The sequence below is a fragment of the Scatophagus argus genome, chromosome 14 (assembly GCF_020382885.2).
Source record: "Scatophagus argus isolate fScaArg1 chromosome 14, fScaArg1.pri, whole genome shotgun sequence".
Taxonomy (NCBI): Eukaryota; Metazoa; Chordata; class Actinopteri; family Scatophagidae; genus Scatophagus; species Scatophagus argus.
This window is the reverse complement of record NC_058506.1, coordinates 11516183-11530395: the sequence shown is the minus strand read 5'-3', so window position 1 is coordinate 11530395 and position 14213 is coordinate 11516183. Positions and strand designations below refer to the sequence as shown.

General features: G+C 41.0%; 1 protein-coding gene across 1 annotated transcript; it reads left to right on the top strand.

Annotated features, from left to right (window-relative positions):
* The first annotated feature begins 808 nt into the window (after positions 1-808).
* slc43a2b (solute carrier family 43 member 2b) lies at positions 809-12775 on the top strand. The gene is made up of 14 exons (XM_046411608.1): positions 809-870; positions 1806-2114; positions 4344-4632; positions 4743-4798; positions 4908-4984; positions 6873-6965; positions 7245-7378; positions 7887-8083; positions 8189-8332; positions 9131-9263; positions 9422-9554; positions 10423-10496; positions 10592-10715; positions 10800-12775. The coding sequence occupies exons 2-14, from the start codon at positions 1955-1957 to the stop codon at positions 10959-10961; spliced, it is 1776 nt and encodes a 591-aa protein (XP_046267564.1). The 5' UTR covers positions 809-870; positions 1806-1954; the 3' UTR covers positions 10962-12775.
* Positions 12776-14213: the final 1438 nt, after the last annotated feature.

The following is a 14213-nucleotide window of genomic DNA, read 5'->3' as shown; positions in this document are numbered from 1 at the left end:
ATATTGATTACAGTTTCAGCGCTGTGATCTGCAAGTGTGCAACCGGCAGTCACCAACCTGGAAAACAGTTGGTGATATAACCTGGTTATAACCTGGTTATATCACCAACGAAATAAACGTCGAGATCTGCTGGGTTATAATAACCATCACATTCAAACTTATTTCATGCATTTTGAACTAAACCTATAAAATAAAATAGTCAAAAATCCATGCTTGAATTCCCAATGGAAAAATAATTAGATGAAAGTTAATGCTGCATTGTTTCTGTTATATCTACGAAATCAAATCGGGTTAATCAGCAGGACTATTACTGATCAGGCAAATAAATAATAATGTCGTGTCACATTAATATCCACTCATTTCCACCTCATCACCGTTAAACTGTTTACTGGCGTTTTCATACAGCAAACAGTTTACGCAACAGGGGAGCCACTGCTGCAGTCAATACCTCTTTACTGATGCAGACAAAAACACATCGTTATCTGCTGAAGTCTATTATGCTCTCCACGAGACTTTGTTTGGCTTGATTAATCCTTTCCACTCAAACAGGTAAAGCTTTCGACTTTGATAAAATCAAACCACTAGGTCATTCGAGTTATTAAAACACACTTTTCATTTACTATTAATATTCAGTTTGACATAAATCCTCCATAAACTTACACACTGAGCTCAAAGCTGCAAAGACGAATATGAAAGCGTTAGCTGTGTATACAACGTGCAGACACCAGGCAGCCAATGGTCAATAGGGGGCGCCATGTGAGGACCGACTGAGTATATAAACCTGGCTTTTCACAGATAACTGGTCACTTCACTGGTCCAGAGTACAGCAGGAAGTTTGGGGCTGGATAGTGCTGCTTGCAGCCCAAAGAGGTAAGGACGTATATTATTTGCCTAGACAGCTTTGCCTGTAATTTACTTTGTAGAAAAATGAAAGAATAATGCAAATAGATTTGTGTGCTTTTCCTGTATTAAATGAGTCAACAGGTATTCGGAAACAAGTTATCCCTGGGTGCATTGTTAACTTACTTATTTATTTTCCATGAGATTTACAACTAACTCTGGAAGTACTTTTATCTTACTGGTTGAATAGATTGTGCGTGGGTGCATGTAGAATATTGTCAGTAATGACTGTGTGAGTTGATTTGTTTATTGTTAGTCTGGCAGCTCCTTTATGCTTTGGATGCACCGCAGCGTTAATTGCAGGGGACAGTTGGATGGGACTGAGAGGACATTTAGGGGTTGTGCGGAGAGACAGAGACAGATAGAGAGAGAATCATTACTGAGTGGGGAAACAGTGAGAGAGTCCCATTTATATCCAGTTTAGACCAGTTTGCCCTTTCCACCAAACACCAGAAACTCTGTGATGCCTCCACAGATGCTTCCTCAGTTATTGTTGCCCATAAGGTGACCTAAGGTGATGTAAGATCTTTGTCCCTGCAGGAAAGTGATGTAATAATCTTTGCACTAGCAGGAGAGTTAATAATTCGCCATCCTTTGCTATTAGTTAGGTTAGCTGCGTGGAGCAGCTGTCATTACCTCTTCTCTGTGTCTAATTAGAAGGGGAAACTTTTGATTGATCAAAAAGTTATGAAACAAATGGAGCATACGTGTGAAAATTCACAGATATCCCGATTTCCATTTTTGTTTCATTTCGCACAGTGCAAACAGTTATCTTCAGCTGGGCTCAAAGTAAAGTGGATTTATCTTGTGATGTTATAAAACCTAAACATTCCTGTCCTTCAGTGTCTTCGGTGATAGGCTAACTATTAAACCCCCCCCCACCCCCGTGCCTTTTCTCTTCACAGATAAGTGATCAGTGATCCTTCATCCTGAGCTTCAGTCAGGGCGGCTCCGTCCTTCTCTCTCTCTTCTACTAGCTTCTCTCCCTCTTTTGCTCTCTCTCTACTTTCTACATTTCTCCTCTGGTTCTGCCTTTGATTTCTGGCCCTCAACCATGCCTCCGACCCTGGCCTCAGCCTTTGCCAGGCGCTGGTGGATGGCAGTGACTGCCATCGTTGAGAATCTGCTGTTCTCCGCTGTGCTGCTGGGATGGGGTTCGCTTCTCATTATGCTCAAGTCAGAAGGCTTCTACTCTTACCTTTGCAAGGAGGAGGGTGAGTTACCACTGTTGTGTTAACAAAAGGATTATTTTGATTCCTATGGTGTTGTCACATTACTTTCCTTAATGGTCAAACAGATATTCTTGAGATCTGCCTTCATGAGGTCATACCACAGAACTTATAGATTTTGGGATTTTTCCTGCCATTTTTTCCTGAATTATGCCACAATAAGCTGTTAAAATGAGGGCAGTTGATGAGGGATCAGTCAGTGTCATCATGAGTGAGGGTGAAGGAGGGCGCAAGAGCAAGGTTTTATTCAAGAGATGCAACTTAACACTGCTGCCTTTTGCCTCTTCCATTCTCTGGAAAGAAAAGGTTTTCTGTGTCAAGAGCTGTTTTTTGGGATTAAACCTGATCAGTTAAAGACAGAGTAGAGTTGCGAGCTGGCAAAGTGGTCCAAAGTTCAAGAGTGAAAGGCTCCACTGGCTCCATAAATTGAAGGCATGGCAGCAGACTGATCGAGGGGAAACTGATAAATAAGTGATGGACTGGATCAGTTCTCCTTTTGCCCTCAGCCCCAAGTCCCTCATCTCTAAAGCTTCTTTTCTTTTTTCTCCTTGTCTCTACTTTGACCCAAAATTAGGCAGGTTCTTTGTGTTTTTAGGTACAAAGGTGGAATTGATGCACACAAAGGCCCCAGTCAGGTCTTATGGAAGAGAATAAGTGAAAGGGAATGCGAGGGAGGAATTGGGCCAGGCTTACCCTTTAGACCTTAGGTGACACTGTTGTGCCTCATCTCCTGACTGCAGTGACTTCTGCTAACCCCACAGAAAGTAAACTATTTGCTGAATTCAGTATTTCTCTCTCACTAACAGCCATCCTATCTCCTATGGAGTTTACACAATTGATTTATATGACTGGTGATTTGTTTTTCCAGCTCCTGGCATCTGGCACACTAATAATGTTCATTTGAAAGTGATACAGTTTTTATCTGACCGTTTGATCTTATTCAGCATCACTAGGAACACATTCTAGTCGGGTTTACCAGCAAATTTGCACGACTTCATGGGGTACTAAAATTGTTTCAGCTGTAATACTGACTTCAGACTCAATACTGCAGTAACAACCTGTCATATCCATAACTGCAGGTGACTTCCTGGAGCAGTGGCACAGACGTCTTATCTTGCTCTGATGATGTAAGAGGGAGAGGACAGCTCAGCTATTTTCAGGCTTGTGACATGTGATAGAAGGACAGAGAGGCCCACAGTTTTATTACTGGTATTATGGAAGTTTAAAGTCCACTGATAGAAGACAGGGAGGAGGAGAAGACTGATAGCAAAGTGATGAGCAGTAGAATTCAGACAGTAAACAATTAGTGGTTGAAGCTTGATTTTATATGGGTATGTCAGAGGGCATGAGTCACTATGGAATGGATGTTGCAGTTAAACAATGTTATAATCATTTTTATCAGAGACTGGGGATGAGACATTATAAATGTGTGTGCTTTCACAAGCTGTTCATTTTGTGACATCCCGTCCAATCAAATCTTCTTGCAACACATGCCACAACAACACCAAGTGTTAGGAGACAGCTGCACGCTTCAGCTTCGCTGCACAGTGTATGATCTGGTTTCCTGTAGAAAACTTTGGCACTTGGTCATGAAACGCCTCATGGTGTTTCACACATGGATGCCTCACATATAATTGCTTCCCATGACTACAAAGACATCAGTTAGCTGTTAACATGGAGGAGTGAGAGAGTGCAACCCAGAAAAGATCAACTCAAACATGACCCTCCTGTCTCCCTCCCTTGGACTTTGCACTGTTCATTTTTCACATTATCTCTTTCAGGTTCTGATGATAATATGAAGTTTATTGCCAGCATCAGCTAATCACTTTTCGACCCTGGCATTCCTTCACACTGATAAAATCTAAATAGTTTCTCAGTAGGAAGGCATGCTGACAAATTTTAACATTTCTGTAGATCTAAAATGTAAAAGAGGCTAGTATTTTGTGTTTCAGCCCTGACACGCACACCTTACTTTACACACGTTCGGTGCTTATGAAGCTGCTCCGTGTGAATGTAGTGCCATCTTCACATTTAATCTGTATGGCAAGAAACCATAGCTCTGTTTACTCTAAATCCTTTGCACGTGTGACTGCACATGTCATATGATTATTCATGTCTCTCAACTGTTATGGATGATGCTTTTGTTAAATAACCTCCATCCAAACCATCTCAACTGCCAGCTTATTTTCCACTTGCATGCCTCTTGTTCTCCAGGTAACAGCTCCAGTCATAATCTGTCCCAAGCCCTGACAACACCAACACCTGACGAGTACGCTGAGTATTATGAGAGTGAGGGCATTGGTCTGGGAGATGGAGTGGAGATAAAGCCCGTGGTCCCTATGGATGGGCCCCTGAGGATGAATGGCTGGCTGATTTGTAAAGAACAGGATGAGATGCTGAATCTGGCGTTCACAGTGGGCTCCTTCCTGCTCTCAGCCATCACCCTGCCGCTGGGCATCGTCATGGATAAATATGGGCCTCGAAAGCTACGACTGCTGGGCAGGTAGGCAAAGAAGAGAAGAAATTATCAAGACTAGTTATCGTCTAATTATCAAGATGCATGGAATATTTTTTAAAGTCTGGAAACACAATTTTGTTCAAATCTGTTTTCAGCACATGTTTTGGGTTGTCCTGTCTGCTCATTGCTTATGGAGCTTACAAGCCAAATGGTAAGTCCACTTGAAGAGTACTCGTGTACCTTTTTGCACTTTATTCGAGACAATGTACACTAAGTTGGTTGCTGACATACTCGTGAGCTAACATCTGTATCGTTTGCAGAACTCTCTGTCCTTATCTTCATTGCCCTGACTTTCAATGGCTTTGGGGGCATGTGCATGACCTTCACCTCTCTCACAGTAAGTGTGTGCACAGTTGTGTGCTTTGTTAGCCTCCTGCTGTAGAGCCTTTGCACCTGCCACGTTATGCTTGTCCAGATGTATATTTTCTGTCTTTATAGCTCTTTGTCTTGCAGTTGCTGTTCTCTTATAATAGTTTGCTGACTCCTAGACCTTCAAGCATTTTTTTTCTCACACTTCACCTATGCCTGCTTTACTGCACTCTGTGTTCGCACAGTGGTGGTTCAGTGGTTCATTATCACTTCCTGCTGCATCTATTATTGTGCTCTTGCAAAATCGCTATAGCAACTGTTGTGTTTTTAGCTGCCCAGCTCACTTTTTTACAACAACACATGCAGAAAAAGGCACTAATGGCACAAATATTTAGAAACTAATCTACACAAGCACAAATCAGTTGGATAATCATGTGAGTTATTCTAGTAGCACGCCACTACCCTCAGCCAGAGATGAGGAGTGGGCTACAGAGGTTTGGCAAACTGACTTTTTGTTTGAGCAGAACCTCAGACACACAGGGAGTTTAAAAACAACCGATGCTCTTTCAGATTCACAGGGTTCACAGGTCATCCCCTCACCATTCCTTTGCATTCTTTCCTTGCAGTTCTTTATCCTCTCGTTCCCTTTCCCTCCCCTCCCCAATCAGTTCAGCCTGCTGTGACTCACACAGGAGTCGTGGGTTGTACCATGGTGACGCTGTTCACCAGAGAGGGGCTCTTCTTCAGTAAATTTCCTAGTAAAATGCCCCCCTTTTTTCCCCCCCTTATTTTATACTTTAATCTCCTATGTGGTGTTTGTTGCTTCAGTCTAAAACTCTCATTAGCAGCCTGAATGTCAGTGATGCAGTAAAACCATAATTTAGGACTTTGTTTGCTTCAGGTCATGAGGGCCCCCAGAGTCTGCATAAAGCTTTGTTTTTTCCCCCAAACACCTTTGACTCCATCTCTACCACCTCATATACCATATTGTGTTTTGAGTATTGGGTGCTGGGTTAATCATTAGCTTCTATGCTGCTCCTTGACTCCTTGATCATAACTCCACCTCAGACCTACAGGCATTCATTCTCAGCTGAGGGGTGTTGGGTAATATTCAGCAGCCGCTACTGACTCCCAGCCAACGTCAGTTGTCAGGTCACCTTTCCCCTTCAGGTTTGTCCAGCAGCTGCAGTTGTATCTGTTTTAAAGTCCTCCTAATGAATATTTCTGGGAAACACTGTAACTTGGGTGATCACAGTGCATACTTTCTCAATTTAGCATACACACACATGGACACAGACTTCTTCCTCAGCTTTCCAGTCTTATGTAATTGAATGTGCTTGTTGTTGTTCAGTCTCTTGAAAGCAGCACAGCTTGTGAATGCCTTTGTATTTGGATGTTTTGCCACCCTCCATCTCCCGTTGTGTCTGTTTTTTCTCCCAGCTCTCTGCTCTCTTTACTCAAACGGGAGTAGAGACAGAGAAAATTCTTTGTTTGATTGTTTCAGCTGTATAGAATTAGTCTGCGTTTATGTCGTGTGTCGGGCAGCTGCGTGCGTGTTATGTGACGCTGTTTTATAGTGCTTGTGCTGATCTTCCGTGTCACTTGGTTGTGATTTATTTTCTTGTTCTTTCTGTAGAGCCATGTCTACTTGTTCCCACTGTCCACTCTGACCCCGGTGTCAGTAGGCACAATCCTCACAGTGTCCCCAATCTGTCTCCGACTTCAGGCTTAGAGCAGATGCACTGCAGCTGAGATCACCATGATCTAGGCAGCAGATGATTTATTAAGGTTTAACCTATGAAATATATTTCTTTTCACTTGCAAGTTTGTACAGAATCTACTTAATTCTCGAGTACAAAAGGCAGGCTGTGATGGTCTCATAATCTGAAAGCTGTCTCTTTTCTCTTCCTCGGTAGCTCCCAACCATGTTCGGTGATCTCCGTTCCACCTTCATCGCCCTGATGATTGGCTCCTATGCCTCCTCCGCTGTCACCTTCCCTGGTGTCAAGGTAACAAACACTGAATGACTCCACACACACCCTCCCACCTGCACTACATGTATATCTTCGCCAAATTTACAAACATTCCATACAGCTTTCCTAAAAGCTATTATACGATCTTCTGTTTTCCATAAACTAATATATCCCTTGAATTCACTGTGCACTGTGCAACCACATTTAACTTCACTTACTCGCCTCCCACTGAGTCGCTTCATACTTGTGTGTAAAAAAAAAAAAAAGGTTGGACTTTTATAAACGTTTATTTGTTGTCTCCTTTGTTTCTCACAGGTGATCTATGACCTTGGCATACCCTTCATCACTATTCTGGTGGTGTGGGCGGCCTGTGCTGGATTGGTCTTTTTGAACTGCTTCCTCAACTGGCCACTGGAACCATTCCCGGGACCAGAGGACATGGATTACACGTTAGTACCACAGATACACATTTATAAACAAAAAGACATTAGGCATGTTGTCAGTAATATGTATTTAAATGCAGTCTACAGTCTCTCTATAAAAGAGTCAACATCTCATCTCAGGAAGCGTTTTCTACACATCCAGATGTAATAGTTTGTCAGTAAAGAAACTAGTTGGACTCTTTAAGCAACAGCAGTCTGTTGTATGTTCCAAAGAATATGCAGTAGTCAACATTACTTATGTAACATGCACAAAAATGTGCAGTGTAATGCTGCCAGGTTAAAGTCTGTTTGCCGAGGGTCACGCTGAACTCATCCCTGTGGTAAATTCCTGTTGATTAAAATCACACCTTTGACATGTTTGACCTTTCCAGTCAACTGGTTGACTGATTTGCAGGACTTGTGGGATTACTTCTACAAGAAGGCCAGATTTGACCTTTTAACATTAGGTGCAAAAACAAAACTTTTACATGAATGTGACATGACATGTGTCATTCCTGTATATCACTGTTCTCAGTGTGAAGATCAAATTCAGCTGGCTGGGCTTTGACCATAAAATCACAGGGAAGCAATTTTACCACCAAGTGACCACAGTGGGCCGTCGTCTCAGTGTGGGCAACAGCCTGAAGCAGAAGGAGCTGGCTACAAAAGAAGGACACAAGCTCTGCCTCTCCACCATGGACCTGGAGATGGAGTGCAAGCCACAAAACGCATGTAAGGGTGCAGGATTTGTCATTCGGATGTCAATAAAGGTTGACTCCTGTTGTTGTGCTTCTCACTCTGCCGTGTGCCTGATTCATTTCCTTTTCTCCTCTGCAGCCCAGTCATTCTTGAAAACTATCACAACCCCAATCTTCCTGCTCAGTCTGGTGACCATGTGCATCACTCAGCTTCGCCTCTTGTTCTACATGGGAGCCATGAACAGTGTCCTGGAGACACTCAGCGACGGAGACCTCAACACAGGTCTGTGTATATGCATTTTGGTTTGATTATCTTTTTGTGCATGTGTAGAATGTTATGAAATTATTTTGTTATTTTATTTTGGTTTTTTTTTTGTTTTGTTTTGTTTTGTTTTTTTTGTTTTAATCAAATTCTTTCTTGCTGTTTCTTGTGACACTGACATAAACGCAGCTGGACTGATTTGGTTTTAAATGAATTTTCAGTGGAGAAAATGGAAGTTGGTAAGACTAAAGTTACATAGAGTTGTATCGTTAGTTTACTGAAGCATTAGACATCAATTAGAATTTAACATCTTGTCTTTTATAGTTTTCCCCCAACACTGTAGTCCACTACCACGACTTTCTGGCTTTTGTCATAGCTAGTGCTGTTATTTCACCATTTGAGCTTGTCTGCTTTTAATGAGCCCGTCCTTCAGATGTCATTCAGCTTTAACCTGAAACCTTCAGGTACCATTTTGTTGTACTTATTAACTAACTTTGCTCCTCAGCACCTGCTCATATGAGCACTTGCACATGATGCACTTTTCATTCACCACTACTTCCCTGGCCATAAATCCCCTGCATAATGGCATACCATTGACTTTTGAACAACTGTTTTTTCTATGTCCACTGTTCCCTTACTGTGTCTCTGGACCGCCCAAGACTAATAATTAACTGTGGAGTCATTAACCTGATAGAAAAAAAATGTCCTGAACCTTCCACCTTATCATCTTTTATCCTTCCCTTTATACCCTTTTAAGCTTTTCTGAATTTCTAATATCCATTGCACTTTTTAACACCCTCACTCTGATCCCTCTCCCAGTGAGTCTGTACTCCTCCATCTTTGGTGTGCTGCAGCTGCTTTGCCTGATGACCACTCCCGTGATTGGTCAGATCATGGACTGGAAACTAAAGGACTGTGATGATGGAGAGGAGGAAAGGGAGCCCTGTAGCAAGTGAGTCACATCTGAGTTGTTCCTTAGACTACTTTAACCCCTTTCCATCTATAGCTTCAGGCATTACTGTGAGGTTTATTCGCCAGCGTGATGAATAAAACCAAGAAATGACCCTGATAACCTTATCTTTCTTCCTTCTGTCTGATTTTGAACATTAGGGGGGAGAAAAAGAAAAAGTGCAGGGACAAAAAGACCCAGAAGGTGACCAATGCCTTGCGAGCATTCATGCTCACCAATTTCCTTTTAGTGGGATTTGGGATCACCTGCTTAGTGCCCAATCTCCCCCTGCAGGTGAGTGATATACTCTACAGCTGTCAGACATTTCCAAAATGTGATACAGATATCTTTTGTCAAGTAGTTCAGACACTTAACCCCCTTGTTTTTACATTTGGAGTTTTTTTGTTTTTTTTTTTTTTTTTTTAAATTTGTTGTTTTGAGTGTTTTTTTTTAATATCTTTGAATATAATTTATACATAAAATATTATTCATAACATGAAATGGGGAAGCAGCTAGCCTGGCAGATAGCCTACAAACAACAAAGATACATTTTATAGAAAAGCATCCAGACACACCTCTTTATGAGGCTGTTTCTCAGGAACTGGGCTTGGCCCCTTACTTCCAGTGAAGGGAAATCTTAATGCTTCAGCATACTAAGACATTTTTATACAATGCTATGCTCCCGACTTTGTGGCAACAGTTTGGGGAAGGCCCTCACCAATATTATATATATATATACTGCATAAATGGACAGAAATCCCCACAGAGACACATGTGGAATCTTGTGGAAAGCCTTCCCAGAAGAGTAGACGCTGTTATAGATGCAAAGCCGTCCATGAATGTAGAATGAAATTCCATTAAAGTCGCTGTTGGTGTAATGGTCTGCTGCCCCAACATATTTGTCTATATAGTGTATAATATGTTAATTAGTTTGCTTAGAGGTGCTAGTAGGATCAAGTTACCTCTGGATGCAGCCTGGTGCGTCTGCTTACCTTTACACTTACCCATGTTGATGTTAGCTAATGCTAATAGATAATTTCCATTAACAGTTTATTTTTAAGAAAGCAAGAAAGGCTTATTTCCCAAAATACTGAAATCTCCCTTGAACGCCCTTATAAACTGACTATGAATATTAATTTCGTCTGCTTTCATCTTTCCTCAGATTGTGTCGTTTGTCCTACACACTGTGGTGAGAGGATTCATTCACTCTGCTGTTGGTGGCCTTTATGCTGCTGTGTAAGTCCCATTGTGCCTCACACAGAACATCTCAGTATTCTGTATGTGTGAAGCTTCAAACTGAGAAACTAAATCCGCCACTTCTGTCTCTTCAGGTATCCTTCCTCCCTGTTTGGCAGTCTGACAGGCATGCAGTCTCTGGTCAGCGCTGTATTTGCTCTGTTGCAGCAACCCCTGTTTTTGGCCATGATGGGACCCCTTAAGAGAGACCCTTTCTGGGTATGAATATACATGCGCAATCAAAAACACACACACTCTCAAATTAAACCTACAGGTGTGACTAATTCTGGTGTTGTCCTACAGGTCAATGTTGGACTCCTCGCTCTCAGCATGCTGGGCTTCTTGCTGCCTCTCTACCTGATCTGTTACAGACGGATTCTCCACAAAGAGCAACAGGAGAAGGAGGAAAACGCAAAGATCTACATAAAAATCAACGGCTCCGACATCCCAGAGGCCTTCATCTAGAGAAAACTAGATGAAGATAGTTTTTTTACTTAGAGACTTTGGCAGTCCAGTAATACCTTCATAAATAGAAAACGACAATTGACATTGTAACTATTTTGAGTATCACATTTAAACATACTGTATAATTGTTATGTTCCATGGAGTAAACACACAAACAGATTATCACATCCATTTTCCAAAAAGAAGATGAACTGATTCAGTTGTCACGGAAACGAGTCCATTGGACGCTGGCTGAGGAGAGTGAAAGTGAAACATGGAGAGGAAAAGAAGAACAAGAAAGAGGAGAGACTGTGAAAGGAAAGAGGCATCAGTCCTCTGCATCCCCCCCAATCCTCTGACTTCTCTTTTTATTCCCTCCTCTCTGAGCAGCACATTAGTGCAGCTGCATTCCACATAAGACTGTTTTAATATTCCCCATGTGAGCAGAAAAAAAAGGAAAAAGAGAGCTTGTTTAGAGCCGTGAATTTCCACCGGTGAAAGCAACACATACTGCTAAATCTCACCTTTACAACCATCCTCGCCATTATGTGGGCGTGATTCCATTATTATGAGTCATGTTTTCGATTTTGTTTAATATGCTGACCTGAAATCCTTCTGATTGTAAATTCCATCACATGGTGCTTCTTATCAATTCCTCATCTGGATTTTTTTATTTTTTTTGACAGGTGGTGTAAAGTCAGTGCGGACTAAATGGCGTTAATGTGTGACAGGGAGCAGAGAGGCCTTATTGCTGATGTTCCTCGGGTGAATAGAAAAGACAGTCATATGATTAATTGTTGCTGCAGTATAAAACTGCTGTAGCTTAGAATATGCCAGAGTATCGGATAAACATGAGTGCTTCTGCTGTATTTTGTAAGTGGGACATCAATCAAACTGGTATGTTTTGCTAAAAACAAAATGTTCATTTGTGTTTAGAGTATTTATTTTATTTCCTGCTTTCTTTAGTTTTTATATGTATGTATAAATTTACCACAGGTGCCTTTTTAATTTTCATTTAATGCAAAAGAGAAGATTTGTTCCTTGGGTGTATTAAATTTAACTTTTTACACAAAACAGTCTCCCCTTTGCATTACGTGGTATGGCTTCCCGTTTACACATTTAACATTTAGAGAGACTTAATGTTCTCCATTAAGTGTATCCATATGATTGTGCCTTAGCTTAAAGTCGGTATTTCATTCAGGCTATTCACCTAACATCAAGAGAAATTCAGCACTTTATAATTCAACAACACACACACACACACACATCACATGAGCTCCTTTCAGCACTTCTCTCCCAAAGCTTCTGTGGAGAAATAGTCCCACTTTAATTTTGAGCTACCTTCATATGTTTTATTTATTTTATTTTACACTCATTGTTACACAATAAGTTCCAATATGTACTTAAAGTGTACTGTGCTTGTAACCACTCGTACGTCATATGTCTGTTTGCTCTTTCTTTTATCTTTGAAGCTAATGTAGAGATGTTGTGGGGGTTAATAAAGATGAGCTGATTTCTTTTAAATGTTTTCTTTCATTGATGTTTTTTTGTGTCGTTGTGTTATTATATGTGTCTGTGTAACTGCACCTGTGTAATTCTTACTTATAGTGACATCTTGCTCAGGATAACTACCACGGTGACAGATACTGGAAACTCACGGTGTCAGACCACTGATAAAGTGGGCTCCCATAATGATCTGTTGATTGACTTGGAATTTGACATTTAGCTTTAAGATGATATAGTTGTCCTAAAGTATCTGCCTGTATTTGAGGTTTGTATTTTTAAGAAAGTAATTTATGTTTTAGGGAAGTGATGTATAATTTCAATAAGGGTGTAAAAGGAATATGAAAAAAAAAAATGCAGAAGGTGGAGTCAGTTGTGCACCCAACCAGCAGAGGTCAGTGTTACTACAGCAGCACAAGAAACACTGATAGATTTTGTCCTAAAGCAACTAAATTATTGCATAATTATTTTTGGATGATTTTTTTCATCTGAATGAGGTTTGTGTAAGTTAGAATCTATGGACCTCAGTAGCCTCACTGTGCTGTTTACTGATCAACTCACAGTGCTGTCTGTGGTGCTGAAGTAGCACACACTGCTACACACTGATTGTACCCGTTCCTCTTAGTCCCAACATTTTGTCAGTTTCATCTCGGATCTATAATCTACTACATACTAAAAATTCTGTTTTGTGCTATATTGTAGCCTATATACTTTATAGAGGGGTGTTACCTTCATGATAAATGTGACAAGTAGAAATATGTAGTTACAGAAGAATCAAAGGATCTGCTGCCTGTAGTATTTCTAGAATATTCCTATCATTTTTCTATTTTTTGTCCATAATGCTGACCTCAGATATATTTTACTGTGATATAGATTTATTTTACTGTGGGCTCCACAGGAGGGTTAGGATGTAAGAAATTCCTATTGTTATGAATTAGCAAATCACTGATTGGTCATATTTACCCAGAGAGTACTCATATGTAAAATATGAATGTGCTCCAACAGTGTTTAAGAAGAGTGAGTCCCTTGACTCCATGTCCCGCAGGGAGTTTGTTCAGAGGTGAGATTAAGAGTATTTCTTAAGAGTCATATGTATTTTTCCACCAGATGTCTATGGCTCAGTCTCACTGTGTGTTTGTTTGTTTTCGTTACCAGGTCTGTCAGCACTCTGTTCTGCCATCTAATACCACACTCCAGCGGATGGTTATCACCTGACACCTCAGGCCCTTCTCGTCACCTGAGAATAGATCTGCGAACGTCATTCACTTCAGAGACGGTGGCTCCCCGAGCTCTGCTGCTGCTGCTGTCTGTAGGCTCGCCAGACTCCATGTGGTTTGTTCAGGTACACAGTTCAAAGAAACAGCATGAGACTACTGCCATATCAACTCACTAGAAAGCAAGTAGTGGGCGCATTGATATGTACATGTTCTGCTGCTTAGTTTGACCAAAGACTTCTATATTATGATCTACTTTTTCTCTGTTGAACTTCATCTGGCAAAAAAAGGCAAAAAGCATTTGACAAACTTTATCAAAACAGGCAGGCCAAAACATACCATTTAAATGTATGAAATTAAATCCACATATCTTCTAGTTGAAGTTATTTTTATGAGGAACTATAATGGAAACCTGCTATTTACAGATGGCATTAAACCTGGCAACCTTTTCAAGATATAGATAGATAGATAGACAGATAGATAGATCCCTTCACTTCATTCATCACTGGAGTGGAGTAGAAGCGGTCCTACAGATGAGAAGACAGACAAATGATAA

Excerpts from the sequence above, each read along its gene's own strand:
- slc43a2b (XM_046411608.1), top strand. The coding sequence starts at position 1,955 with ATGCCTCCGACCCTGGCCTCAGCCTTTGCCAGGCGCTGGTGGATGGCA. Across the intron at positions 4,633-4,742 it reads AAGCTACGACTGCTGGGCAG|CACATGTTTTGGGTTGTCCT; the intron begins GTAGGCAAAGAA and ends ATCTGTTTTCAG. Across the intron at positions 4,799-4,907 it reads TGGAGCTTACAAGCCAAATG|AACTCTCTGTCCTTATCTTC; the intron begins GTAAGTCCACTT and ends TATCGTTTGCAG.